The following is a 27,890-nucleotide window of genomic DNA, read 5'->3' on the forward strand; positions in this document are numbered from 1 at the left end:
CGTTATTCTTGGCCGAGACGGCTGCTCGCTGCTGGGGCCACAGTTTGTTTCTCGGGAAACACATCTTTTATTTTTCTTTTTAAAGGGGTTGCACAGCGATAGTACCGTTGACTGTGCATTGTAACCTCACCATGGCTGGGAAAAAGTTCATTTTAAACCCTGAATTTGTAGAGGTTCGGCGAAATGAACCCTCAAGTCGAAATCCCGGTCGATTGCACCCTGAACTATGCAATCCCGGTCTAAATCGAACCTTCGGGTCGTTTGGATGGCCGGGATTCGGACATTTCGCAGAGGGCGCACACCAGCTCCTGCTGGGCCAGCCCGCTTTAGTTTTTTCAATTAAAAAACAAGAATTCGCAAAGGGCGCTACTCCCTGCTGGGCCGGCCCGCATATTTTTTTTGTTAAAAAGCAGAAAAAAAAACTCTGCTCGAACACGAGACCCCATGCTGGTGCTGTTTGATCAAAAAAAAAGAAACTTCTGAACTAGAATTTCAAAAATAAAAATAGTTTACAAATTTTGAAAAAAAAATCACGGATTTAGAAAAAGTTCAACAATTTTGAAAGAAGTTCACGGGTTTTCAAAAGAAATGTCTACGGATTTGGGGAAAAATATCATAGATTTTGAAAAACAAACTGTAAAATTGAAAAAGTGTTCGTGCATATTTTTCTTTAATATTTCTTTACTATCTTTTTTATTTCTTTTTCATGTATATATACAAAGTTTATTGCGTATATTAAGGAAATCTTGACAGTAATTTCCAAAAATTTCACTCATTTAAAAAAATGTTCATCTTGTATTAGAAATTTGTTCAGTGTATATCGCACAATTGTTGAATATTTATTCCGAATTTGTTCAACATATATTACTGTCAACATGCCGCTCCTTGGCCCATCAGCTAGACAAAATCTCGGTTAACTGTAGCCAGGGTTTAATTTAGACCGGGATTGCATAGTTCAGGGTGCAATCGACCGGGATTTTGACTTGGAGGTTCATTTCGCCGAACACCTATAAATTCAGGGTTTAAAATGGACTTTTTCCCCATGGGCTGCTTCCAGCCCACTAAACCGCACCGTGCCAACTCCGTTTAGGACCACTTGGCTGGAGTGACGAGCGCGAACCACCGCGGCTGGCCTTCTCGGGAAGGAAAACGCTGGTAGCCGGCAAGCCGGCTGAAACGCTCCGACGGTCGCACGCACGCCCAAAGATCGCGCTGCGATTTGTGCTAGCGTCAACGTGTTTTTCTTCCATGGAATCTTCCTCCCCACCTCTTATCCCTTTGTTCTCCTCGCGTGTCCAGTCACATCTTCGCCTGCATCGTGACGCACCACTGAAGCAGCGCTGCCACCGGCGACCACGGCCACGGTGAGTGTCATCGTCGAGACTCGAGATAGTCACCGGTGATCTACAGGCACTGGAGACGACCACCGCCTTTGCTGCAACTAACCGGAGACCCGTGAGACGCTCCCCTGAACTAGCGCTGCCGCCGACAACCATGGCCGGTGTGAGCGTTGTCGTCGAGAGCGGCCACCGGTGATCTACAGGTGCTGGAGATGACTGCTGCTGTTGTTGCAACCAGGGCGGGCACAGGAGTTGTGAACTAGTCAACATTGCCGCAGCCGGCCGGCCTTTAAAGCTGCACCCGACCGGCAAGAAAGTTCTGACCACCAACGGAATTTGCTAGAATCGGCTAATGAGAAGCTGTAACCAACCAGGGGCGGGCCCAGGTATTCATGACTGTGTATTCAAAACTTAAAAACGTTTTTTGGAAGCCTATAGCCTTTCTTTTTGCGAGTATAATCGATTATAGCAGCATATTGTACTATTTTTAAACTATATAAAATATATCGCATAATTAATAAAAACTGATAATAACATGGTTTTGTTCAAAATATACAAGTAAAAATTGTTTGGCATATTGTGGCAAAATCAAAAATACATAGAGGATAGAAAATAGCAAATGATAAGAAAGCTCGCAAATTACAAGATAACTTTGCTATCCTTGATGCTTTGAAAATGAGTGGATGTCTTCATCCTTAATTTGCATATTACAGTGAAAAGAAAACCGTGCATGTCCATGAATTCAGTTCAATTAAGAATCGGCATAGAGAAGAGGCCCCAATTTCAGAATACAAATGATTAATACATCTAATTAACAATTATACCTTCAATACTTCAATCTGTGGTTGTGTCTTTGAGATTTAATCGATGCAGCCTGCTGCCCACTGCCACTTCAGGCATCACAAGTTCAGAACCGGGGGGAGGCAGGGAACAACAGATGGATTCGTCATGACGGCAGCCGTGCGCATGCGGCAATCTTCGATCGGGCGACACGACGGCAACAACCCTAACCGGCCGCCTGGCGATGCGAATAGAACAATCGATGCGGCGAAGGTCGAAGGGATGCCGGTTCGTCTCTACGTCTGAACTTAGACGATGGATGGGATCTTTTTATGATGATGATGGACGTGTACGTGCGGTGTGCTCCAGCCATTTGGGCCGTGGGTGTTGACGCCTTGCAGGAAAAAGAGTGTGGACTGCTGGGCTAGCTCCGTTTCTGGGCGTATGTGTATCAGTTTCGTTTTTCATATATACAGACACAATATATACATAGTTTTTTTGTCAAGAATAATGGGTATTCAGTTGCATACCCCCTTGAATTCAGGTGGGCCCGCCCCTGTAACCAACCGAGTAGAAGTTGCGACCACCGTCGACCTTTGCTGGAACCGGCCGAAAGAGAAGCTGCAACCGACATTTGCTACGGAGAGCATCTCACCTGAGCTGCGAGCACCAAGCAACACCTCCGATGTTACAACTTGTGTTCGAGGAAGCTACCACCGGCGCCGCAAAAAGCTTCAACCAATGACGCCAAATGCTGGGACCGGCAGTGCCACAGCAAAAAGCTACAACCGGCGTCACAAAAAGTTTCAACCAACGATGACGGAAAGCTACAGGGACGACGGCGAAGCTGTGGCTGGGTGTTGACAAAAGCTGCAAGCTGCCACGAGAAAATCTTCGACCGGCGACTAAGGTTGTTGGACCTGGCGATTTGGAATGCTGGAACCATGGCTACGATGGTGAGGCTACAACGACGAGGTTGCAAGCTGCAATGGCGAGGTTGTGAGGAATGCGGCTGCTACGGCGGGGGGTTGCGATCACGGAGCTCGCCATGTTGCAACCAACGGTGACGAAGGTGGCGGATGATGCGTCACTGGCGAGAGTGAGGTTGCGAGCGCCGTCAGACGGGGAACTCTGATCCGCGGCGAGAGCGGCGACCTTCGCGGGAGGGTGGACACGGAGATCGGCCGGCGCGGCGGGGGAAGGGAACAGTTTTCTCCTCGTCGCACAAGAAGAGGGAGAAGGGGTGATGCGCATGTCCGTGCGAAGAAGACACAATGGTACGGCTACGGCTTCCCATATCGAACGGCCTGCTGGTGACCGGCCCAACTTTGGGCCGGCGCGCCCGCGCCTAGGAGTGCCCTCTTGGGAAACACTATGACATCTAAACACTCCCTTATTATGTTGGTCTGATTTTTATTTCTCACGGTCGATATATGCTGCTCCAATTTCCAGTTCCCCCACGATCATCTTTTTTGCAACGAAGCGATAGTTTGTTTCTTGCAAAAGAGGAAACGCTATTCATCAGTGGACTCATCTAGTGGTGACTTCCCTTTGTAACGTTGATAGTTACTATAGTTAGAAAATGTTTTATTTTTGGCGTTTCACCACGCTTTTTGAAAATACTAGTACATATGCTCGTGCGTTGCAATGGGAGATAAAATAGTATGCATTTAGCCTTTTTTGAAATGTTATTTTCTTTTTAAACATCTCGAACAATTAAAAAAAATACTTTTTTGAAAAATGGGACACCTTTTGCAAGTTCAGAATATTTTTCAAAATAGCAACAAAATTTTGGAATTCTGAATATTTTCCTAAATTTGTTTTTTAGTTCTGAACATTTTTTTAGAATTTTTAATTTACGAAATTAAGTCTAAAAGAAAAATAAACATGGAACGGAAAAAGAGATAGAAGAATAAGAATTAAAATAGAAGTAAAACAAAGAACCAAAGAAAAATGGCCAGCCCAATATTGGTTGCCCTATGCAAAAATCAACTTTTTGTCGCCTAGTGCGGAAAATAGAATTTTCGCAGCTGCGTGGAAGAAAAAACAAGTGGGCTGGCTTCGCTAGGCCATAGCGCTTGGCCGCCGTACGAAAATTCTTTTTCTAGCGGACAAACACATAAAAATTTAGTACCACCTCGGTTAGAAAAAAATTCTTTTCGGTGGTGAACGGATGAAAATTTTACGAAACGCACCTTGCTTTATTAGTAGGTAATAATATAGATATAGATATGCCTTTGTTTTTTAAACAACTAGTTCTGTTATATTCCATAAAAAGTACAAAGCCCCTCAAAAACAATAAAAATCACATTAAGGTACGGGCACCAACAAACGACGATCACCATCGCCAGAACGTGTAGCTGATGCACTGCTATCGCTGCTCCTCTATAGAGTTAGCTTGACCATGTCGATGACAGTCAGAAAGTCTGCGTGTCTGTGGCCTTAAGGACGAGTGCCGCCGAGCTACAGTCGTCACCATTGAAGACATGAATCAATATGAAGCGCCTGACATCAAATCTAGCTGGCCTGCACACACGACGATAAACACTAACCTCATCGCTCCAAGGAGACGACATGTATCTATGCTAGAGCTTTGTCAAACCTGTCACAATGAACAAACTCGAGGAGCATCATAGCTAGGAAGACCAAGTCGAAGATGAAGTGCCGTCATCCACCAAAACGCCGCCCTTACTACAAAAACTTCTGAACTTATACTACTCACCAAAGTCGAGGCATGGGATCCCACTTCCCATCCCGGCTGTCTAAGCGACAAGTAGAGGGGATGTGAATCCATGGGATCACTAACAAAGCTTGAAGTGGGTGAGTGCCTTAATTGTCGCACACGCGGGAGGAGAAGAGGAACCCTAACACGTGAAAATGTGCTTTTGTTTTGTTCACATATATCTGTACGTTAAAACCTCCACTAAGAAATGATGGAAAGAAAACAAGCCCCTCCCCCTTGCCTCGCCCCACATTTGCCGATCGGCCCTCTCACTGCTCTGGCTCGTCGGCAAGCTTCTCTTCACAGCGTGATTTGTACCTCCACCAAGAGAATGCACGGGGCACATGGCTTGATTTGACGAGTACGCAAGCAACAACAGAAATGCGACATCTACACCCCTTAGTCCGGACATCAGCGATTTCAAGACCTCCCAGTGACTACTCCGCCCCCGCCGTCGCCAAACGTTGCTTACTCTTCTCATCCTCCTCCAGAACTCGTGGATGGTTGGGGCTCCTCTGCATCGCGGATCTAGTGCGGCTTGGTGTCGCCGACCACAACGAAGTTGACGTGCTTCATGCTTTGCTCACCAAGCAACGGTTACTCAAGGTCCCCAACACTACCTCCTCCAGCATCGTCCCGACCTCCCCTCGTCACGCTCCTCACTGGCAAGAAGAACAACGCTGCCACCCTAACTTCCACGTGTCTCCTCTTCCTTTCTTCTCCTCCTCTAAAGGTGCCGACGCCAACCACCTCCTCCCCGGTAAGCTGGTATGGAAGCCGAGCCCCTCCTTGGGCATGGAGAGCCCTCAGCACATGTACAGCCCGTGCCCCACCTGGTTTTTTCAGGAGGATGTGGCGGACGAGAACGTTTCTCTATATTGCAGTGGGGCGGGGAAGGCCGTTGGTGACCAAGAGGGGTGGTGAGGGTAGGAAGCACAGGACTTCGCCTTCGTGAGAGGGGGAATCCGTGGGGAACGTGGCTAACGGCCGGGGAGGACGAGCCAATTTCATCGACGACCATAGCTAGAAGATGCAGTGCTTGCCACCTGAATGGGAATCTAGAGGGAGAGAGCAAACATCATGATGGGAAGAGACGAGATAAGAGAGTAAGAGCATCTCCAATAAGTCCCACAAAAAGCGTTCCTAACATTGTTTTACGCGATGTCCATATAATTTCGTGAAGGTTTGCAAGTGTTGTGCTTTAGAGCAAATCCAACAGATCTCGTATCCATAAAAACAAATTACTGTCTTGGGGATGTTTCGGCCAAAAATCATCTTCAACAGATCCCATAAACGTGGAATAAATTTACAGTATCATGTACACTTGGCCCAACTTCCCTCTCGTTTAGGGGAAGTTTTGCTTCCCGTAAACTTTTGGCGGCAAGGTAACCACATGAAACTTTCTAAGACGCCATCCTCCCTCGGATCCATATTAATTGTCACTCAAGCGGATGTATCCAGTACTATTTGAGCGACAAGTAATATTGATCGGAGGGAGTATGATGTTTACATAACCTGTTGGAGCAATTCTGTTATCCAACTCCACTAGGAGTCTAGAGCAGAATTTTGTACGGAAAATGTGTTTCTTGGAGATGCTCTAAGACTAACGACTTGCGGTGCATATCGTGATGCAAAAAAGAAATGAAGTGAACAGCTGCGCCCCGCATGCTGAGAAGAATAGCGCACGGATCGGACGTATGCGTCGCGTCACGAACTTTTCCAGGAACGTTCGCATGACTTCCGAAGAAGATTTTGATCCCTCAGGGAAAAAAAGAGAGAAGATTTTGATATTTTCAGCGATCGGGCAAATATCTTATATATGGAAGAAATAGATCGGGCAAAATGTATGCGAGATGCACATGTATGAATATGGTATGGAAACTCCATTTGGAGAATCCACCGCCTTCCTGGACTACCAAATAGCTGCACGGCTGCCATATATCTCCTGATAAAGAGTACACATATGCCCTGCCGCGAATGCGACGCTAATCATCGACGGAGCATCCATACAGATCTTCTCGCACTTCCTTACTCAACTTCTTTGCTCGCCGACGACCATGTACGGTCCCGACTTACCACCGTCGAGGTACCACCACCAGGCGGATCCGCCGCCGCTGCCTAACGGGTCCAAGGCGCTGAGCCTCCTGCTCCGCCTGTGCGCGATGCTGCTCGCCGTCGTGTCGGCGGTGGTGATGGCCGCGTCAAGCGAGTGCGCCGCCCACGCTCCCTCGGACGACTCCGGCGCCGCCGCATCCGTCGTCACCTTCACCTATAACCGGTTCGGTGCTTTCGTGCTCTTGGTCGGGTGCAACATCACGGCGGCCATCCTGGAGGCACTGGCGGTGTACCTGCACGTCAGCCTCGACGTGGCCGCCGTCACCGCCGCCGCTGCGGCCGACGAGAAGGATAGTCTGGACGAGGAGGAGGCGCCGGCCGGGGTCAACATCCCCGCCATCGTGCTCGTGGTCGTGGACCTGCTCGTGCACGCGCTGCTCTACTCGGCGACGGCGGCAGCCTACACGGCGGCGGCCGCGTACGCCGCCCAGATCGGCGCCTGCGCGCGGTTCGCCGGCCAGGTGGAGCGGGCCAAGATCCTGTCGCTCGCTGCCTCCATCGCCGTCACCCTCGCCGCCGTCGCCAAGGACGTGCCGCTGCCATTCAACGTCCCGCCCGTTCTAGGCTGAATTAAATAATCGTGATGCGTTCATGCGTGTGTAGGTACGTACTTTGGTCGCGTGGTTGCCCTTAGGAGTACTATAGGAATCTACTACAATATGATTTGGTGGTATGTACAACTTCTTTATTTTTTAGATGAAAGCTAAAAGTACTATGATATGATGATTTGTACAACTCATGATTATGTTGCAATCTCCGAGTATCAGGAATTCAGGATGTGTACATTTTACTTTGGACCAACGAAAAAAATAGCGCGCTACAAAATATAGCGAGACTCTTCTCGAAATGCTACACAAGTTATAGCGCGCTAATAGCGTGCTATATTTCAAAATAGCGTTTGCAAAAAATGCCAAATATATCCATAAATAAAGTATTTCAATAGATTAAGACACCATCATAGAGAGACATAATTTTGCCAGATAGGAAGCACACATTTTAAACTGAATGTCAAACTGTAGTCAATCTATTTAACATATATTAACTCTAAACGCTGAGCACCGAGCCTACATCTACCGTGCAATAACTAGAAAGTAAACCTGTGCTTCCCTATTTTTTTTGATATTTTTCATTATTTGAACGCTATAACGCTACATGCTACAACGTTATAGTGCCCTGTAGCGTGCTAATTGCGTGAATAGCGCCATAGCGGCCGAATTTGCTAAAATATAGCGTTTCCTTCTGAATACGCTATAACGGCGCTATAGCGTGCTATTTTTTTGTTGCTTTGGACGCCGATATCCACCACACGTATGGTATATTTGACATGTGCCCACACACTATGTGTGGTGTGAGTAGGAGGCAGCCCACACGGGCTGTGTGTGGATGGACATTAAAATTGCCCACACGTGTGGGCGCAGCTACTTCGTGCCACACGCCCAACAAGTACTACTCCGCGCGTGTGGCACGAAGCAAAAATGCCCACACGTCCTGGCGCAGCTACGTTAGGTGCCCCGCGAGATGACGATTTAGTTGCCATCCTAGTTGGCAGATGTAGTTATCCGGGATGGCAAGTGTAGTTGTAAAAGCATGGCAACTCTATCTATTTTGGTTAACTATAGTTGCCATGTCTAATTTATTGTAGTTGCCGCGTGTAATCAAACCGTAGTTGCCGTGTGTGATTAACTACTTGCCACATATGGTCAAACAGTAGTTTTCATGTGTGTTTACCTAGTTGCCACGTGTGGTCCAACCATAGTTGCCATGTATTGTTAATCACAGTTGCCATGTGTGTTTATCTGGTTGCCACATACGCGCAACTGCAGTTTCCGTCTAGCAAAGGATTACAGTTGCCATGTGTGTTTACCTAGTTGCCACGCTCGCGTAACTGCAGTTGTCATCCACAACGTAGGAGTGTCGTGTGGGCGAAAAGAAGTTCGCCCACATGCGCATGAACTAGGTGATGGCTGTGTGGGTAGAAACTAGTTCGCCCACACAGAGCAGCTGGCAAACAGCGTGGTGCGGGCGTGTGGGCAAACTCTTCAACACCTATACACCAGCCCTGTCCTACGTGGCACATCAAATCCACCTTTTCGTGTCAAGATTCATGCAAAAGATAGTGAACGACGATCCAGACGTGTGGGCGAGTTGGGAAACGTCCACACATGTGGGCGTTAGTGTTTCCATTTACTTTCTATGAGCCATCTTGTGTGGGTAGGATTCCTCTTCCAATTTTACAACAACTGGTATCTTAACTATGTTGTCCCTGAAGCTGGGAGAGTATACATGTTTTGCTTTTTCCTTCCCAAATAGCGTAAGTACCCCTTGGCATGTGGATGGACACGCCATGAGAGTATACAGCTATACATAGCTGCTCTCTTATCGTTTATTCTGTCTTCGAAACCTATGCTTGCCTCATTAATTCCCAAACGTATGAGGTTGCTTTCTCTTGGTATTTATTTTCTGCAAAATGATATGGCCTTCTGACATTACATGCATTCATGATAACAGATCATGCAACCCCTTATGTTTTATGTGATATAAAATTGTATGATCGGATTGATATTCCATGGTGCTTATCTATGTTATTTTGTAATCAAAAGATTACATACTAACGATGTAGCTATTGGGCAAAGACTATATCCAAGTGAAACCGACGTTCAATGGTTGAATTATGGCACATGCTTGGTCTAATGATGGCATATATTTCTATTCCTAATGGACGAGTTGGTTGAATAGTCCCACCATTTTCGTCTGTTTTTTTTTATCCCCTCCCTCCACCCCACCGGTTTAGTTTCGCGTCATCCTCTCACACAACGAAAAAAACTGAACGGATCAAAAATTTCAATGCTGACACAAGTTATTTAGTAATGTATTTATGTAAAAGAATCAATCACAATCAATCTTTAAAGATCAAATCTAAATTAATTAATCTTCATAACGTTTGCTTCCTTCCGCATCACGTCCATAATTTCCTTCCTTGTTTTGGCGGAAACAGTTTGGTAGCAGAGATTAGGAAGCTTCCTATGAGCGTACTAATAGGAAGTATTTTTTTTCTTGATGATTCGTTTCCATGCATGATGATAGTAAATTAGGCCAACATTCACCACTATTTATCACCGTCATCAATCGTATCCATTCCTGCCAGTTTTAAGGGAATCCTCACGACGCGTGCACACTCCTCGCGTCCTCGCGCCGCCGTTCTCTTCTTCTCTCCGATCTCCTCGCCCTGCCCGACGACGCCGACTCCTCAGCGCCCGGGCGACGCCCGCGAGTCCTCGGTGCCCCGCCGTTGCCGTCACATCCGAGGCACATAGGGGCCGGAATTTACGCCGCCGCGGCTCGACCCCCTCCTCGCCGCAACATCAATCGATATCCCAACAACTGCCTCGACATCGACAAGATTTGTTGCCGGCTTGCCGCGGGCTGCACCCTCCCCCCCTCTCCCTTCACCGTCGTGAGTTGAGGAGGAGCAGCATCAACTCGCTTGAAGGAGAAAGGGTCAGAAGGAGAGAGGTCAGGTTCCGGCCCTGTGAAGAAATTAATCAATCCGATGAATTCTGTAATTCTTTCTCGAGATTTTGTGATGCAAAATTGGATCTTTGGGTTAGGATGAAGCTGTTGGGAACGCATGTGTGACCCCAAGAACAAGTACCTGATGCTGCAAATGATGAGGTCGGCCAAGGGCGTCGCTTGTGAGGACGTCTTCAAGAGCATGGTCAGGATCTCACCTCTCACCTGAAAAGCTACCACTAACTCATTTCACATCATGCCTCATGCTGATTCAATTAGCTGAAGTACTCCAGTTCCATTGCCCAGGAAAAAAACTAATGTGTGCTGAAATCTCTCCGCATATTGTGTTTTCTAAAGTCTGGTGGGTCGAGACAAAGGAACAAAACCCTGAAGAGCTCAAACTTGAGTTCCGAAAAGATATGTAGAATGTATGTGTGTGCCTATGCCTATTCATATGCAATTTTTCTATCTATGCTTTCTGCTCCTCTCTGCGCAATTGTGTATGGAGGAGGGGCTACCAGTGGTGAAGTATATGGTGCTTAGTAGGTGCATCATTTGTTCTACTTCCACATTTTTTGACCTTGATTATGCCATATAGAATCCTAGACGTTATGACAAGGAGCCCTGTTTATTCCATTGATGCAAATGGTCAGCAAATTATGTATTATGTAGATTATGAGATCTTGCGAGGAAAAATGGATCATTATTCTGTGTATGTGATTATGAGGCTGGTGTTTATCTCTTTGAAAAACGATTAGTTACTCCAGAAAATTATTATTAGCACTAAGAAGAAGTTTCCGCAGTCAAAATTGTGATGAACGGGTGGTGTTCGGATAACATCCTTGCTCGATTTGGGCATCGGTGGTTTTTACAGCTTCACATCAAAGTCGCCGGCGACGATGATCCAACGAATGGAGCTACATCGGGTTGGGTTGAGTGTGTGGTACGTTCACGCTGATCTGATGCTGTTTTAATATATTTTGTCTTGAGAAAAAAATTTACCTTCAGTATTTAGAGTACATGTATTTTCCCCTGAACTTTACAGTGACATGTCACAAATGAACTCCATTCATCTATCTGCACATTGTGGTCTGTAGTAATACATATTCTGTATATAGGTGATTGGTTTATTTAGTAGCTAGGCGAGTAGAAAATACATGAATATTGATTCAAGAACTGTGGTTCGTTTATACAATTGAACTGTAACTTAGCAATATGATCGAAAGAGTACATGGATATTGATTCGAGTGCGACAACTACTTATCTATTAAGTGTGTTGATGGTCTTGGGTCAAGTTCAGTGTTCTTGGGAGTGTTTATTCGAAATATTACAGCGTGGTAATCAGTTACTTTCATGTTAGTTTTATCTTCTCTGGCACGCCAATTGTATGCCTCTAATTGCATGATTGAATCTTCCCTGAGCTACAAGATTAAATGAGTTTAGTACTAAATTCTAGATTGTCATCTCGATGTATCTATATCTTTAGAGGCTTGTGCATCCTTACCATGGATTGAATCAAGTTGATTCATAGCTCATGCCATGCTTCTATGTACTACCAAATGCTGTTTTGATACAGATCCAGCGAGGTGTCTTGGACTGATGGCATTTTGTTCTCAGCATGTGTGAGCATTTCTGCTATGGACCCTCTATGTTTAATTAAGTGATAACATTATTTCTTTGAAGAATGTAACTTGTGCAGTGTATAACTGTTATTAGAGAGAACAACATTTGTGTCTTTCAAATAAAAGGTTTGTGCTGCTTTTTTTGTGAAAGACGGCTTGTGTTACAAATTTTAGGGCATTACATTCCTTTTTTGGATAAAGATCTGCTATTCTATTGAGGCAGTGTATCTCTTACTACTCCCTTAGTTTCAAAATACTTGTCGTGGCTTTAATTCAAATTCGAACTAAAACCACGACAGTATTTTCAAACGGAGGGAGTATAACTTTTGCATATTATCAGTATCCTTTAGTACGTTACATGAAATGTTTTCCAATATGCCCAAGTGAAGGTGTAGTTTTTATGAGATATTTCTTTAACACGAGCAATGGTGCAGATCAAAGAGTGCATGCATCGGGAGCAGGAAAAGGTGTGTTGTGATACAGGTAATCAAGGAAACCAAGGTCTTTTTGCGACTGAAAGACCAAGGTCTACCTTATCCTCTGCTTTTGTATGCAGAATGATGAATTTTTTCCTTTCTTGGTGTTGTAATAGTAGCCAATGACAAATATTTGTAAGTGACCCTATTCGTCTCACCCCTCATGGATACTAGCTAAGAACGTTTCGACGATGTTGAGGGGGAGGGGGGGGGGGGGCTCATTTTAAGTCCTTAGTACTTCTCAACTGCTTTCTTATCTCTTCAGTGAAATGCAGAGTATTTAAGGTGTTCGTACGCATAGACTAATAATGGAATAACAAAAAATTAGGCATGTTCTTTATTAGCTTCATTCCCTCCTCTGCGAGTTGCATGCTGTTGTTACTCAGTTCATTTTCTACAAATACAAAAAATGAGACGTGGATTTATGGCTTTATTTTTACTTCGTTGTTTTGTTTTGTATTTAAGAAATCAGGATGCACTTTTTGTTCAATCTGTCTTGCCCGGCTTATTGAGCTAGGTTGCTGGAGGAGTTTTGGCTTCAGAAACAGGAGGAAAAAACTATGTTAATTTTCTGGATGACTACAAAATAATGGTATTATTAATAAACTTTATTGGCATTTCCTTCAAACATATAGATATTGGTACAAACAGTTTCTTTTTCCTTTTCGTGAAGTACAAAATGCTTCCAATGTTTAGATTGTATACCGGCGATGCATTTGCTTGCCATCGGTCTTGGAGAAAGATAATTCATTTTTTTCCGGACGCAAGGAGACATTCTTAACTACTTTTTTTGAGAATTAAGTTGCAACTATGTATCTCTTTAAGAAAATGCATATGGCATTTGTTTATTTTCTCCGGTAGTCTTTCATGGATTTGATAGGTATTTTCTATCTTGTAGATCGTCCTTCACTATATGATAGCTGTTTTTCTTATTAATCTCGTTTATCCTCTTTGCAATTCCCTTTACTTTCCAAACGTGTTGGTCTTGAACTCTTTTTCTCCTTAATGTAGCTTTGGGATAGGGAGGCCAAACCTGCACTTTTTGGTGATTTTATTGAATTAGATTAGCCAGGAGCGTGTAGTGCATTGCTGATTTGCCACCTTAAATTTTCAATCTGCATTGTAAATAAAACCTTGGAGTGTTTGTAGCGGATAAGTACCTGAGTGCACAATATTCCCTTTCCTTACTACTTTGCTTTGGCTTATCAGCTAGCATTTCCCAAGGTTTCGTGGAGAAGAAGCACGACAGAGTGGCAGAAGCCAAGATGGCATGGGCGGTGGTGCCGGCAATCCAGAGAGAAATGTCATGCTACAGTGGAAAACTGAGCGGGAATGGGAGGGTGCTTCATGCATGAGTGAGTTTTTGTGTTGGGACCACGTGTTGGAGATAGCGTGTCAGATAGTCCGGACAACCACATTTCTCCCTCACGTATGGGTTGGATTTGAATGAGCCCGGACTGCCCAGACGTTTGAATTTTGGGGAGCCCGTAGCAACGCAAGGGCATTCTACTAGTTACTAATTAATTTCGAGAACAGCGCAAACCAACCTAGCCCATAAGGGTTCAAGTCCACAAGGGTTCAAGTCCTAGTGCTCGCATTATTCCTGGTTGGATTGTTAGAGGGACAGTGGTATCCTAGCCCACAAGGGTACAAGTCCTGGTGCTCGCATTATCCCTGGATTATTTTAGGATTTCTGGTGATGAGCTTTCAGTGGGAGGAGACATTCCCCTCGACGACGAGGCACCTACGGTGACTTCTTAAATGTCAAGATGATAAGCCGACTCCTTCTCAAGAAGGTGCTCATAGGGATAGGGTGTGCGTGTGTGCGTTTATAGGAATGAGTGTATGCGTGTATGTACGACCGCTTGCGTCTGTACTGTGTTAAAAAATTGGGCACCGCTAGGCGCCGGCGCGCCGTCCGCAATTTTTGGCCGGTCAGCGCCCTACCGCTGGATACAGACACACGCGACCGTCAGATCTAGAGAAAAAAAAATCCCCTCCTCGCTCGCGTACAACTCGAGCACAACTCCATGAACTACCCACGCCTTGCGCTAGCACCTCGCTGAGATGCTCATCGGCGCGCTCGCCGGAGTCGCTCTTCGGGATTGCATAACGGCCGCCATTGGGTCCCCTAGCGCGGGGTCACCGACGGATTGCAGCTCTAATCCCCTCACCCGGTTGCTTCCAACTCACGATTCGCCATGGTTGCAGCATCACCTAATCGACGTCACCGCCTCCAGCTTGCCGCGGCCGTCGGCTTGCATCTGGTGTCCTACAAAAACCAAACTAAAAACGAAACAAAATCCTTGAAGCAAAAAATTACTAGGTTCCAGCAAGAAAAAGCTTCAGTTCCAGCATAACAAATTCAGTAGCAAAAAATAGCTCCAATGGTCAGTTGTAACAAAAAAATACCAGGTTCCAGCAAAAACAAATTCAGTGGAGAAGAGCTCCAGGGTCGATTGTAGCAAAAGTTAAGGTAGTTCCAGCAAAATAATATGCCGGTTCCAGAAAAAAACACCTCGCAACCAACTGAGGGCTGACAATGTCACCAAAAATCATGCCTCGCCGGCGGCGCTCACGAAACAAAAACATCTCAGCGATCCAGCAAAAAAACTTACGGTTGTAGCAAAAGAAAAAGATGGTGCCAGCAAAAACGACTGGTTCACCTGGCAGCTCCACCGGACCTGGTTGTAGCTCCGCCAGACCTGGTTGTAGCTACAACGCTTCCAGCTTTTCTCGGCCATGTTTGTAGCACCCCCTCGCTAGCATGTATGATCCTTGCAGCTCCGCTAGACCGTGGTTCCAGCTTTCTCCGACCACGGTTGCAGCTCCGTGGAAGTGCAGTTGCAGCACAGCCAAGCCAATACACGCCGGCTGCCACATAGCTTGCAGTTGCCGGCCGTGCCGCCACTCTTGCTCATGATGCGTCGTGGTCCAGTGCCTTTGCAGCACCACCCCGCCACCTGCTCCCCCCCCGGGCGGCATGGTTAAGAGCTCGTCAGGAGGTACGAATGGCGGCGAGGTGTTCTGGATCGGGATGAAACAGAAAAAAGGGGATTGAGGAAGAGGGAGAGGGGAGGAAGAGATAAGCTGGGGATAGATTGTGTGTGGGTCCCGCGATGGACGTGGCTTCTTGTGTTCCTTCCTGTCACGAGCGAGCGTGGATGTGTGTCGTGGTTTCTCGAGCGAGCGAGGTGCGACCGGCCCAAGTTTCGGCCGGTGCACCGTCCCAAACGTTTACCTAAAAAATATTAGGGAATAGTAGCTGGATGCCGTTCCCCAGGGGCCAATCCCAACCCAGGAATGTATCTGGTGCACTGGGGCAAATGGTGCTAGCAGTGCACCAGACTCCGTTGCACACTAAAAAATGTTAAAAAACCGAAAAAATTAGTGCATTGACACAACATCAATGTAAGTTGTCACAAAAAATTGAATCAAAATTCAAAACATTGCTCAAGATACAAAAATGACAAATTTGACATCAATGTGCTAATGGGCCAAAACTGAAGCCCAACCTGTGTTATGTACTATTCAGTGTCAAATTTGTGATTTTTGTATCTCGAGCAATTTTTCGAATTTTGGTTAGAATTTTTATGACAACATACATTGATGTTGTGCCAATGCACTAAATTTTTTACGGATTTTTTTGAACATTTTTGAATGTGTAACAGGGGATCGGTGCACCGGTAGCACCAATTGCCCTGGTGCACCAGATACATTCCCATCCCAACAAACCCTCTATCTCACGTTGGTTTCTCGTTGCACGAATCATGACACAGGGCGAAGACACATTTGATTCTCAAACCCTTTTCGATGTGCTAAAAAAAGCTAGCGAATCATGCATGTACATTTCAAAATCCCACCACCGATAAGATTGGTTACGAATGTGAGCCTCCATCGTAATAAAATCCCAGCCCCCCCCCCCCCCCCCCCCCTTTCTCTCTTTTTTTATCTATCTGGCAAAACAATGTTTTTTCTCACTTAGGTACACGGCAATTTTACATAGAATTTTTTAATGAGAACATAACATTTTTAATAATCAGTAACATGGTAGTTTTATATTAAGAGATGTCATTTTTATTTTGAAGGGATGGATTTTTTTGTAATAAGAGATGTCAAGATATGGCATTTTTTATTTAAGAGATGGCATTTGTTGTGTGATGCTAAAATGCCATCTCTTCAAAAGATGACATTTTTAATTAAGAGATGGCTTTTTTATTAAGATGTGACATTGTTTTACTTAAGAGATGGCATTTTTATTATTAAGAGATGATATTTTGTGTGTGATGCTTTTTTAATGTTTGATAGGATGGCATTTTTCCTGTAGAGGATGACAGTTTTATAAGATCTCTCAGCTTTTTTGTAACTGGGCCTTTTAGAGCATCTCCAATAGATGGTCCAAATTTTGGCGGTCAAAAATCGGAGATGTAAAATATGGGCCGCTAAATGGTGCGTTTCAGAGCTCCGAAAAATGCTCACCTCTAACAGATGGTCCAAATCGGAGAGGTAAAGGAGCTTCTCCAACAGATGGTCCAAAACAAGATGTAAAAAACTGGCCAGCAGCCGCGCGAACACCTTGTGCGCGCGGTGGAAAAAGATGGCCGCCGGTTGGATTGGCTGCTGCGGACGGTGGCTGTGATGAGAGCTAGCTCGGCGGGCGGCGAATAGGAGCTCGACAGGCGGCGAAGAAGAGTTTGGTGGCCAACAGGGAGGAGGCCGGCGACGGCCTAAGGACCCGGCGGAGGCCTACGGGCCAGTCGGACCACCGAAGGCGCCGAATGCCACCGCGGCTGCCTCCCGATTCGGCGGCGCCCAGGCGGTTGCGAGACGGCTTCCGGCGAGGGAGGCTATGGGGGCGAGGGCGGCGGAGGGCGGCGGAGGGGATTTGGGACAGTGGCGGCGGCAGAGGCGAGGATTTGGGCGGTGGCGGCGGCGGTGGCGATTTCCGGCCAGCTGGTGTTCGGGCGGGCGGACGGGCATGTCTGTGAAAGGAAACGTACGGCGGTAGGGCGTTGGCGGGCGGCCGCCGAATTTGGAGCAGTTGTATCTCGCGATGCAAATTTGCACCGCGATGTGTTGTATTTTACATCACCGGGAGGCCGCGGTTCAGTTTTTTTTACATATGAACCATCTGCCATCTGCTGAAGCAGCGTTCTTTGCCCCAGACGGTCCAAAAGTTAGGTGTTTTTACATTTGAATCGTCTAAGATGCTCTTAGATCTCTAGGTCTCTCTAGCCCGTCCCATGGCGAACGACCATAAACGTTCACTGGGGCGGGAGTTGGCAATCTGAGTGAAGGTAACCATCCGTTGCGATCTCCCTCCTGGCGACCGTGCCGACCATTAATTTTTATTTGTGACGCCATATCACATTGATATACATACACCATCCAACTGCACTTCAGGGCGACGTCTATAAATCTGGTGGCTCTCATCCTTCCTTTTGCATGCACATTAATACTGTTCTTCGAATTAAGAGAAGCTTGGTCGCACATGAGTGATGCTGTCCACGTACAACAAACCACACACGCCATTGGATTTGGCCAATTCTTTTAATTGTATAACTCGAATTTGCACCGTAATAGAATCTGGTTTGAAATGTCGTATATATGGCTATTTCGGTTGCATATATATGTACCACTGGCTTATGAAACATTATTTTCTGAGAGATCATAACATGTTTACATGGAAAAAAATTAATAGCACTATCATGATGCCCTAAAACAGTTCCGGTCATGGCCAAGAAAAAAAAAGCAAACAACAGGATGCAATAAATTGCATTTCCTGCAATTCCGATCATGCTTAATAACCAATCGTTCAGCATTTAAAATATGTGCGAACTGAGCATTGCTTAGATGGTTAGGTTCCTTGTGGTGAAACTAGTCCACCAGGGTTCAAGTCCGAAACTTGGCACTAGTGCTCGCATTTCCGGCAAAGTTCATTCAATGAGAGGAGATATTCCCGTCGACTAAGATGCTTCTATGGTGACTTTGTCAATCTCAAGATTAGATGCCGGCTCAGTATGGATAGGGCGTGGATGCGTGCGTTCATAAGGGTGAGTGTATGTACGTGTATATGTTAGGAGAGTTAGAATGCGTGAATGATAGCACAAAAGGACCTTAATTAATTTTCACATCAGATCACATTAATTAATATGTAGCTTGTCCAACTAGACTTTAGGACGGCGTCCTAAACGGTCCCAGTCTTGCGCAACAAGAAAAGCTGAAGCAAAGTTGTGGCATAAACTGGTCATTCTAAATTGGTGGTTGCATTATCAGTTTGATGGAAATGAAAATGGGAGCTTGAGGTCCTTTAGCTCGAAAAAAAACCCTGTCATTCAACAGTTAGGAAGAGTATAATGATCCTGTAAAAAAGAAGAGAATAATAAGGGGCCTATAGAGATGACGTTGCAGTTTTCCCTATGTGAAGACAAAAACAAGAGAAAATAATGAGAGGCCAAACTATAAAAAGAGAGAATGTGTAGAAAAAAAGAAAAAGAAATTAATTGGCAACGAAGGCGCCGTCGACATTCAGCTTGCACCAGCCGTCAGGTGGTCTGGTCCATTTCTCCAATGGCCGAGGTTCAGCTGCCATCATTGAACGATCCATCTTTTGGCTGAGCATATAATCATACCTCAGGACCATCTTTCCTTTCGCCGTATCTGCATGTGGGTGTTGCCTGATACAAACAAGAGACTCAATGTAGCTTGAGAGGAAACGTCGAGATGATTCCGTCGGGGGTGCTGGCTTCTGGTGAGTTATCTCATTGTGGACATGCCAGATGCGCCACACCGTCATAAGCACCAGGAGCGTTCATCTTCGCTGCAACGATTCAGCGGGTGAAGAAGCCATTCCGGTCCCGTATTGACGACGGTAGCCAGGCTCGGCATGCGCCATTTTTCCTCCATGGCGTTCTGGAGATCTCGAGCACGTGGGCATCTACAAAAGACGTGGAAAGTGTCCTCGCGTTCCATCACGCATATAGGACAGATGTCAGTGCCTCGTTTCGCCATATTTTCCATATATAGTTGCTAAAGCATTTTTCACTACTCGCCAAGCAAGGACCCGTACCTTTGGGGGAGCAAGGCACCCCTATACCATATCCCAGACGGTTATGGTAATGTTTGTTATTTATTACATAGTCAACCCTCATGTGTAACTCCTCTAGGAGCAAGTACAATAGGATGACGTAGGCGGGCTGCAAGCCTTTAAAGATTATATTTTGGATGAGTTGGAGGGGAGAGAGGAGAGAGAAGGGAAGCGGACTACTGATTAACAACCGGCTGCGACACGTGCTCCTGGGCATGTTGTGAGAGAGAAAGGTGGGTCATGTATAAAAATAATAAAATATATATATATATATGCAACTATTGTACTTGCCGACTATAAGGTTGGCTATAAATAATGTGGCAAGACAATATAGCCAACAGTTGGCTATACTATTAACCATGCCCTAAATGCTTCTAGTTGTTCGACTATATATACTATTAACCATGCCCTAAATGCTTCTAGTTGTTCGACTGCCATGAAACCCAACTATAGTATCATCCCAACTTTTAAAGCTCCCGACTCATGGGAAAACGGACTGGTGTCTACTCTGACTTGGTGGCCACCACTTGTTGTTGGCGTTTATCTGGTCCTATGCATCCATGGTCCTGGGCCTGCATGGACCTCTTAGTTGGGCCTTATGTTGTCACGGGCCTATCCGATGGGGGATTCCCTCGTCACTGCTGGAGCACGGTAATCACTGTGATTGGCGAATATCCATCGCATCAGCTATTTTAGGAATCAGGGAGATGACACCAAAGCAATCGTCCGCCCAAACCTCCTCTGTTAAGAATGGCAGAGTTAGCTCACCATCCTCACTGGCGGAAACATTGGCTGCTATGGGCCAACAATCCTCCGCTAATAGCGCTGGTCGGCGATTCTTAATCCCTCCTCTCGCGCGCACGCAAGGATTAGGGAAACCTGGTTTCCATTGAGAGTCAAGAAAAAGTAGGACTATAGCTTTTTTTTTAGATAGGACTTTTATTTTTTGGCGATCTATAGCTAGGAGTACATCCTAGTCCGAGTAGTACACGTCAAGGCCGTTAATGCAAGACCGCAAAAATCAATAGATAGAGAATAACCAAGGTCGATCATTGTTCTGGTGTGGATCATTGTTGGCTAGATCGATTCGATCAAGGTCGGGATAGAAATAGCCAGTACACGTCCACGTCAAGAAGAATCGACCACGCAGGCGGGAGGCTAGCTTTGTATGTGCCTGCACCTGTCATTGTCTGAAAATCAGGTCGTCGTCCATCACCGTCATTGTCTGAGAGTAACGCAAGGCACGGCAGGTACCCATATCTCGTCATGGGTCTCTGCCTCGGCAAGCGACATCGGGTGGCACTTCTTCTACTTCTCCGCTCTGGAAGGACATGCCGCATGACCTCGGCGACGGCACTTCTTCTACTTCTCCGCCCTGGAAGGACCTGCCGCATGAGCTCGCCGGCGTGGTCCTCTCACGTCTCGCGTCCCACGATGATCGCCTCAGCTTTTGCGCCGTTTGCCTGGACTGGCGCCTGGCCGCAAAGCACCAGCGTCTGCTGCTGCCGCCAGCCGTGCCGTGCATCAACCTTGGCAAAGGCGAGTACCAGAGCCTTATCGATGGTAAGGTGCGCCGGTTCCCCATCCCCAGCGATTGCCGCGCCGACGCTTCATTCGGCAGCTTGCTCCTATTTCAGCATGGGCCATCCTCGAGCTGCTTCCTCCAAGACCCATTCTCTGGAACCACGCCGGCCATAGAGCTACCCTGCTACTACAACTGGATGCCCCTTCATGCTAATGGCGTCGTCGGCACCTTCAAGCCCCACCACGGGTGTGGCGCGCCACACAACAACATTCAAAAGATTGTCCTCTTGTCACCTAAACTCGTCATCGCTGTGTTCCAAGACTGTCCATTCCCCAACTATTCCAACTTTGGAGGTTTCTGCCCGGGCACGGCACTTCCACTTTTGTGGTCAGAAGCAGGCGACACATTCGCTATTCAGCACCATGGCGGGACCTTTTGTTACGAGGACGTAGCCTTCCATCATGGAAAGATCTTTGCTGTCTGTAGGATGGGGAATCTGTTCACCTATGAGTTTGTCGGAGATTCATTGTCCAAAAGTCGCGTGGAGCATGTCATTAAGGAACAACCCGATGCGGGCTACATGGACATGAAATGCTACCTAGTCACATCAGCCGACAACACAAAGCTACTGATGGTACGGTGGAGCATTCTTGAAGTGATGAACGAGTTCAAGCTTGATCACCACACAATGGATCTGCGTGTATTCGAGGCAGACTTGGATAAGGGCCGGTGGTCTGAGGTAAAAGACTTGGGGCACCAGGTCCTCTTTGTTGGACAGACTGGCTCGAGAGCGTTTGCGGTAACAGGTTCCTCTGAGCACCATCACCAGATTTTTCATGGAGGGAACCTTGTGTTTCTTTCAGGCAATGATTGGTCATGGGAATGGAAACATAAGCAGCATTCTGCACAGTGCAAGTGCTTCAACTGCCGAAAGTTCGTCCATGGCATTCCTATCTATTGTGTGTTCGACATAATGAGCGGCAAAAGCAGTATAGTTTCCCTTAGTACGAGTGATAGTCAAAACAAATATTTTAGGTCTGAATGGTTCTTCCCCTCAGCTTAACAATCGAACGATTTTACGAGATGGATTGATGATAGACACACATACATATCCCTATAGAATCCACTAATGAACCAATGTATGTATTGAAATATCAATATTTCATTTATTTTTATTCCACAATGCTACTGTCTACTGTAAAGTTATTTATCAGAAAAACGTTCTCCATATGATCTAGAATTATTTACTTTCCCACATTGATGTGAGACATTTCTTACTTTCTTCCTATATATATACATAATGACATAGATTTTTTTTTCTCTATGTAATTATTTGACCTCTCGACCTAATGCACTTGTAGCATCATTGTTGGAAGTTTTGAGACACACGTAACGTGGGACTGTAAAAAGAACACATGGAACAAGGAACATGTATTTTTTCATTTTACTCTTTAGGTGGAAAACTAGTAACACTACCAATATTTGCAATTTTTGCCTGTTTTACCATGGTACTGCTTGTGTATTTTTATTTTATCTTGGGCCATCCCGCAATTTTTTTTATCTTGGGCCATCTATTTTGAACAATATTTTAAGTGCATCAGCCGATGTTTACTTTAATAAAATTATTTTTTCTAAAATGTACTCCTTTACTCCATACTATCTGAACTTTACATTGGATGTTCAAGTCGTGATTTGTGCTAACACCTTTCCGAGTGGTTAGGTTTTAGCAGAACTATGGTACCACATGCTTTAAACAAATATAGGCATTACCGAAGTAGCACAAACAACATCCAACCATATTCGTAGTAGCTCACATCACACACACTAACTTATGGACAGAGTTTATACACTAGTAGAAAAAGGGCCTTTAGTCTCGGTTCTGAAACCGGGACTAAAGGGTCGTTACTAAAGCCTCCTCCTATAGTCCCGGTTCTTACACAAACCGGGACTAAAGGCCCTCTACGTGGCCGCTGCCTGGAGGTCCACCTTTAGTCCCGATTGGTAACACCAACCGGTACTAAAGGCAATTTTATGAAATTTTTTTGAAATTTTTTGATTTTCAAATTTCTGAATTATTTTAACCTTTAATCTCTAATCACCCCTCATCACTGCTCAATTTAACCTCTAATCTCTAATCACCCCTCATCATTCCAAATCATCTAACTTCCCGGACGGCCACCCATCCTCTCACTACTCCAGCCCGAGCACGCTTAACTTCCGGGTTCTATTCTCCCTCGTTTCCAAGTCTGCACTTGTTGTTTTCCTGAAAATAGTAAGATGTCAATCCTATTAACCCTCAGGAATTTAGCTTGAGCATTAAGTCACACATTTCACTGTTTGAGTTTGAAACTATTGTTCTAAAAACAATAATTATTTAGTAACACTAATATTTCTTGAATAAGTAGTTTGACCATAGTTTGACCAGATTTGACCAAAATTCAAAAAAACTGAAATAATTATTTAGTAACACTAATATTTCTTGAATAATTAGTTTGACCATTGTTTGACCACAGTTTGACCAGATTTGACCAAAATTCAAAAAAGCTGAAATAATTATTTAGTAACACTAATATTCTTGAATAATTATTTAGTAACACTAATACTTCTTGAATAAGTAGTTTGACCAGATTTAACAAAAATTAAAAAAAGAAATTTGAGCATAACTTTTTTTCCTTTTAGAATTTGAGGATTCTAAAAATTTGCAAACAGGTCGTAGGCCATCAAAATCGGATGCGGATTTTCGTGCTGAACATTTTGATATATTATACTTTTTTCTGACATCGTATGCAAAAGTTATAGCCGTTTTACATTTCCCTACACTTTTTGCAAAACATGTCTAAATTTAGGTTTTTAAATTTTCCTAACTAGTAGATGTAGTAACATAACTACATCTCGAAGGATTTTAATTTTTGATGTTTTTATCATTTTCTTTTGCTTTTTACAAAACCGAAAGGCGATCCACGGGGACGGGGGACGGGGGGGGTGGGGGGGGGGGGGGTAGAGTTTGGAAATGGGACCTTTAGTACCGGTTATCTTTAGTCCCGGTTTGAGACACGAACCGGGACTAAAGGGTGATGCCCTTTAGTCCCGGTTCGTGTCTCAAACCGGGACTAAAGGGCTCAGGTGAACCGGGACCAATGCTCACATTAGTCCCGGTTCATGACTGAACCGAGACTAATGTTAATATTGCCCTGTGACCAAAGCCCTGTTTTCTACTAGTGATACAACCCTTTAGTCATCTATCACTGCCTGGGCTTCCTTGTCCATGTCGCACTGGATGACCACATCTGTGCACGAACGGTCGAAGGCAGTGACCGTAAAAGCATCCTGCGTCAGTACCTTGAATGCCAAGAGGTAGCCGACCTGCAGCTCATGAGCAGTGGCAAAGGCTCTTCACCCTTCATCCATGCCAACCTTCTCATTGAGATTGTTGAGCGTCACCTTCCAACTGCATCCAGTGTTTGTCCTAAAAGTGGTGAAACTTGGGATGGTGCCCAGGGAAGGATGAAACTTATCAGCAATGGTAAGCAATTCCAACTCAGGTGCGAACATCACCTGGATTAAGTGGGTTGTAGAACATCCTAAGGGAAGTGGCCATCCTTTGTAGACCTCCCTGTCCGCCTCTTGAAGGCACTGCCTTCTCACCATCCTTACGTCAGAGGCAATAGCAGTTTTATCTTCTCATAGTCTTTATCGATCCGCATACGGTCATCTTGTGGCAAAGCTCAAGGCAACAATGGAGGATAGGGAGTTTATTCCTTACAAATTACATCGTGAAAAAAATAGTGTGGCGGGTTGTTTGGCAAAGTATACTCACGTCGAGTGCACCAGGATTGTGTGGTTAGGGCAAGATCCCCCCTTTATTGAGCAACTTTTTCCTTTGAACTGTAACACCATAATCTTGGAATAAAACTCTTTTTTACACCGCAAAGAATAAAACTAACTATGGTGAATGAAAACTTTCAATATTGTTTGGTTCTCACTCCGAGGGGAAGAACCACGCCATCTTGGGAAATTTTGTAGGACCATGGCCTCCACTTCATTAAACTAGATTAGCTTCACCGCTCGTCATGTCATATATACAATAACCAGGACTTGCATAGCCTAGTTCTTGGCAGTCGGAGCACATGCAATATGTAGCATGGCCAGCATTGAACCATGCTCATGACCAGTCATCACCGAGAAGGAACACACACTACCGGAATCGCACCCTATGCCGACGGCCAGGGCCGTCGGCATAGCCCTTTCTGGCCGTCGGGACAGGCCTATGCCGACGGCCCCCGTCGGCATAGGGCCGTCGGCAACATATCCGTCGGCGTAGCCAGGAAGGCCGCCGACATAGAAAGGCCGTCGGCATAGGCCCTATCCCGACAGTGTCCGTACATCGCCGTCGGCAACGTTATCGTCTAACGGCGGCCGCCGTCAAGTGCTGACCAACGCCTGCTCGCCACGTGGCAGGTCTATGCCGACGGCCTAGCCGTCGGCTTAGTTTGAAACTATGCCGACGGCTAGCCGTGCGGAGCAGGCGTCACCCCTGGGGCAGGTCTATGCCGACGGCTTAGCCGTCGGCACAGTTTCAAACTAAGCCGTCGGCATAGACCTGCCACGTGGCAGCAACTGGGCTCTCCTGGGGCAGGGCTATGCCGACGGCCTAGCCGTCGGCTTAGTGTGAAACTATGCCGACGGCTAGCCGTGCCGAGCAGGCGTCACCCCTGGGGCAGGTCTATGCCGACGGCTTAGCCGTCGGCACAGTTTCAAACTAAGCCGTCGGCATAGACCTGCCACGTGGCAGCAACTGGGCTCTCGTCGGCATAGACCTGCCACGTGTCAGCCACTGGGAGCTCACGCCAGCTCTATGTCGACGGCGTAGCCGTCGGCATAGTTTCTCTCTTCTTTTTTTCTTTTTTTCTCTTTTGTTTCAGCTCAATTCATTTGAATATATATAGCATATATAAGGATCATACAGCAATATATGCATCACATAAAAATAAGGAGCAACATCACACAACAAATTCATCATCACACATCATAAGAAGCATCGCAAAGCATAAACATATAAGTATCATCACCACCAAAGCATATAAGAGTCTCACAAACAACAATAAGAAACATCACACGCATATAAGTATCATCACCACCAAGACCGCCACCATGTGACCCAAAGGCTTAAGCGCCAGGACGTCGAGCACCGCGGAGGTCGTCACCGCCAAGACCGCCGAAGCCCAGGTCGTCACTGCTAGCGGCTGCGCTACCGCCAAGACCGCCTCCACCTCCGCCTCCGCCTCCGTGGATCGGAGTGGTCGGGCTCCGTGACTCGGGAGTGCTGCGAAGACCACCGGCAACGGTAGATCCACCTGTTCCCTGGATGTTGAAAAGACATTAACGGGATATATGACTGTGTTGAAAGGCATGACATGCTTTGGGTGAATTGATTGGGGATGAACTAACCGGCAAGGGGCCAACGTTCTGTTCCACAAACTCCTCAAAGGTCAGCAACACTAGTTGTGCTGGAGGACATTGTGCTGGCTGCAACTGAGGACACCTGTCGGCCGCCATTTCCTGAAAAGCGTGCTGCATCTAGCGATCCCTCTGCTCATGGTGTGCATAAAGCCTCTCATGACACGCCATGGTCTCCTGGCGTGTGTACTCCAGGTAGGCCTACAGTATGACATGATGGAACTCATAAAACTACTAAATGCAGAAAATAAAGTGAGCAATGAAGATAAGAGGGAAAATACTTACAGATTGTTGCTCCTGAAAGAGGGACTGTGACTGTGCACTGGTCACTGGCGTGCTCGTGCGCTGGCTCAGGCTCAGGTCGATCCGACGGAGCTGTGTGTAGGAGATAGTAGGAGTGATCATAGCATCGAGAACCGCCTCCCGACCGTGCTCCTTCGGCCCCATGCCCACCACCACCCTATCGTCCAGATCCGCCGCAATGGGGTCGGGTGTGTCAGGATGTAACTTCATATACCCTTCGGAGTAGGCCTTCTTCCTCCCGGCGGTTTTCTTGCTGTAGTACTTGGGCTCGCCAGGCTTGGGGTCCTTCCGCGTATGGGCAATCTCCCACGCCTGCATGTGTGAGAGCGGCCGCCTCAGTTTCTCCTCCTGCACCACCAAATAGAGGTTAGTCATACATAAGAAAGTGATGGTAAATAGAAGAAGAAGAATGTTTAATAGGGTTAGTCATACATTAACTGCCTTGTTGAGATAGTGGTTTCGGTTTCCCTGAGCATGTACTCCCTTCTTCCCTCGGTTAGCCTTGTTTTTGATTCTCGTAGCCGCCCAGGCTCCAGCCTCATCACACCAAAGATCCACCAATGCCGCCCAGGACTCGTCTTTTCCATAACACCAATTTGGACACACCTACATAATGAAAGCATAATGGCATGTCAACACGAAACGGTGAAATGTACCACAAGGTAATGAAAGCATAATGAAAAATCTTTTATACTTACCGCCAAGAACTCGTCCCTCTCCAAGGTAATGCCCATCCTCCGCGCTTCTTCATTGGTCATCTACACACTAAGATAGTCGTGGTAGTATGTCGAGATGGCCACATAGCGCACCTCGTACTGCATCTAGCAGGCCTTCTTCTTGCATTGGCGCAGCATGATCTGGTCCGCTCTGGCCCTGTGCTCCGGAAGAACTCGATAGAATTTCTACAATCATGCATGAAACAAGAATGGAAGAAGCCATAAGTTAAATCATTC

General features: G+C 46.1%; 2 protein-coding genes and 1 long non-coding RNA gene across 3 annotated transcripts; all 3 read left to right on the forward strand.

Annotated features, from left to right (window-relative positions):
- Nucleotides 1–6,899: 6,899 nt before the first annotated feature.
- LOC109736522 (CASP-like protein 1U2) lies at nucleotides 6,900–7,526 on the forward strand. Its single transcript, XM_020295735.1, has one exon. The coding sequence runs from the start codon at nucleotides 6,900–6,902 to the stop codon at nucleotides 7,524–7,526; it is 627 nt and encodes a 208-aa protein (XP_020151324.1).
- A 2,586-nt stretch (nucleotides 7,527–10,112) lies between these two features.
- On the forward strand, nucleotides 10,113–13,743 carry LOC120968469 (uncharacterized). The gene is made up of 5 exons (XR_012188735.1): nucleotides 10,113–10,470; nucleotides 10,566–10,672; nucleotides 10,774–10,895; nucleotides 11,342–11,410; nucleotides 12,524–13,743. It is a non-coding gene; the product is annotated as an uncharacterized lncRNA (long non-coding RNA).
- A 7,240-nt stretch (nucleotides 13,744–20,983) lies between these two features.
- On the forward strand, nucleotides 20,984–22,240 carry LOC141027607 (uncharacterized). The gene has a single exon (XM_073504693.1). It carries the CDS (start codon nucleotides 20,984–20,986, stop codon nucleotides 22,238–22,240), a length of 1,257 nt encoding a protein of 418 aa, XP_073360794.1.
- Nucleotides 22,241–27,890: the final 5,650 nt, after the last annotated feature.

This window comes from Aegilops tauschii, chromosome 7 (assembly GCF_002575655.3).
Source record: "Aegilops tauschii subsp. strangulata cultivar AL8/78 chromosome 7, Aet v6.0, whole genome shotgun sequence".
Lineage (NCBI taxonomy): Eukaryota > Viridiplantae > Streptophyta > Magnoliopsida > Poales > Poaceae > Aegilops > Aegilops tauschii.

Coding starts and splice junctions, on each gene's coding strand:
- LOC141027607 (XM_073504693.1), top strand. CDS start 20,984: ATGCCGCATGACCTCGGCGACGGCACTTCTTCTACTTCTCCGCCCTGG.
- LOC109736522 (XM_020295735.1), top strand. CDS start 6,900: ATGTACGGTCCCGACTTACCACCGTCGAGGTACCACCACCAGGCGGAT.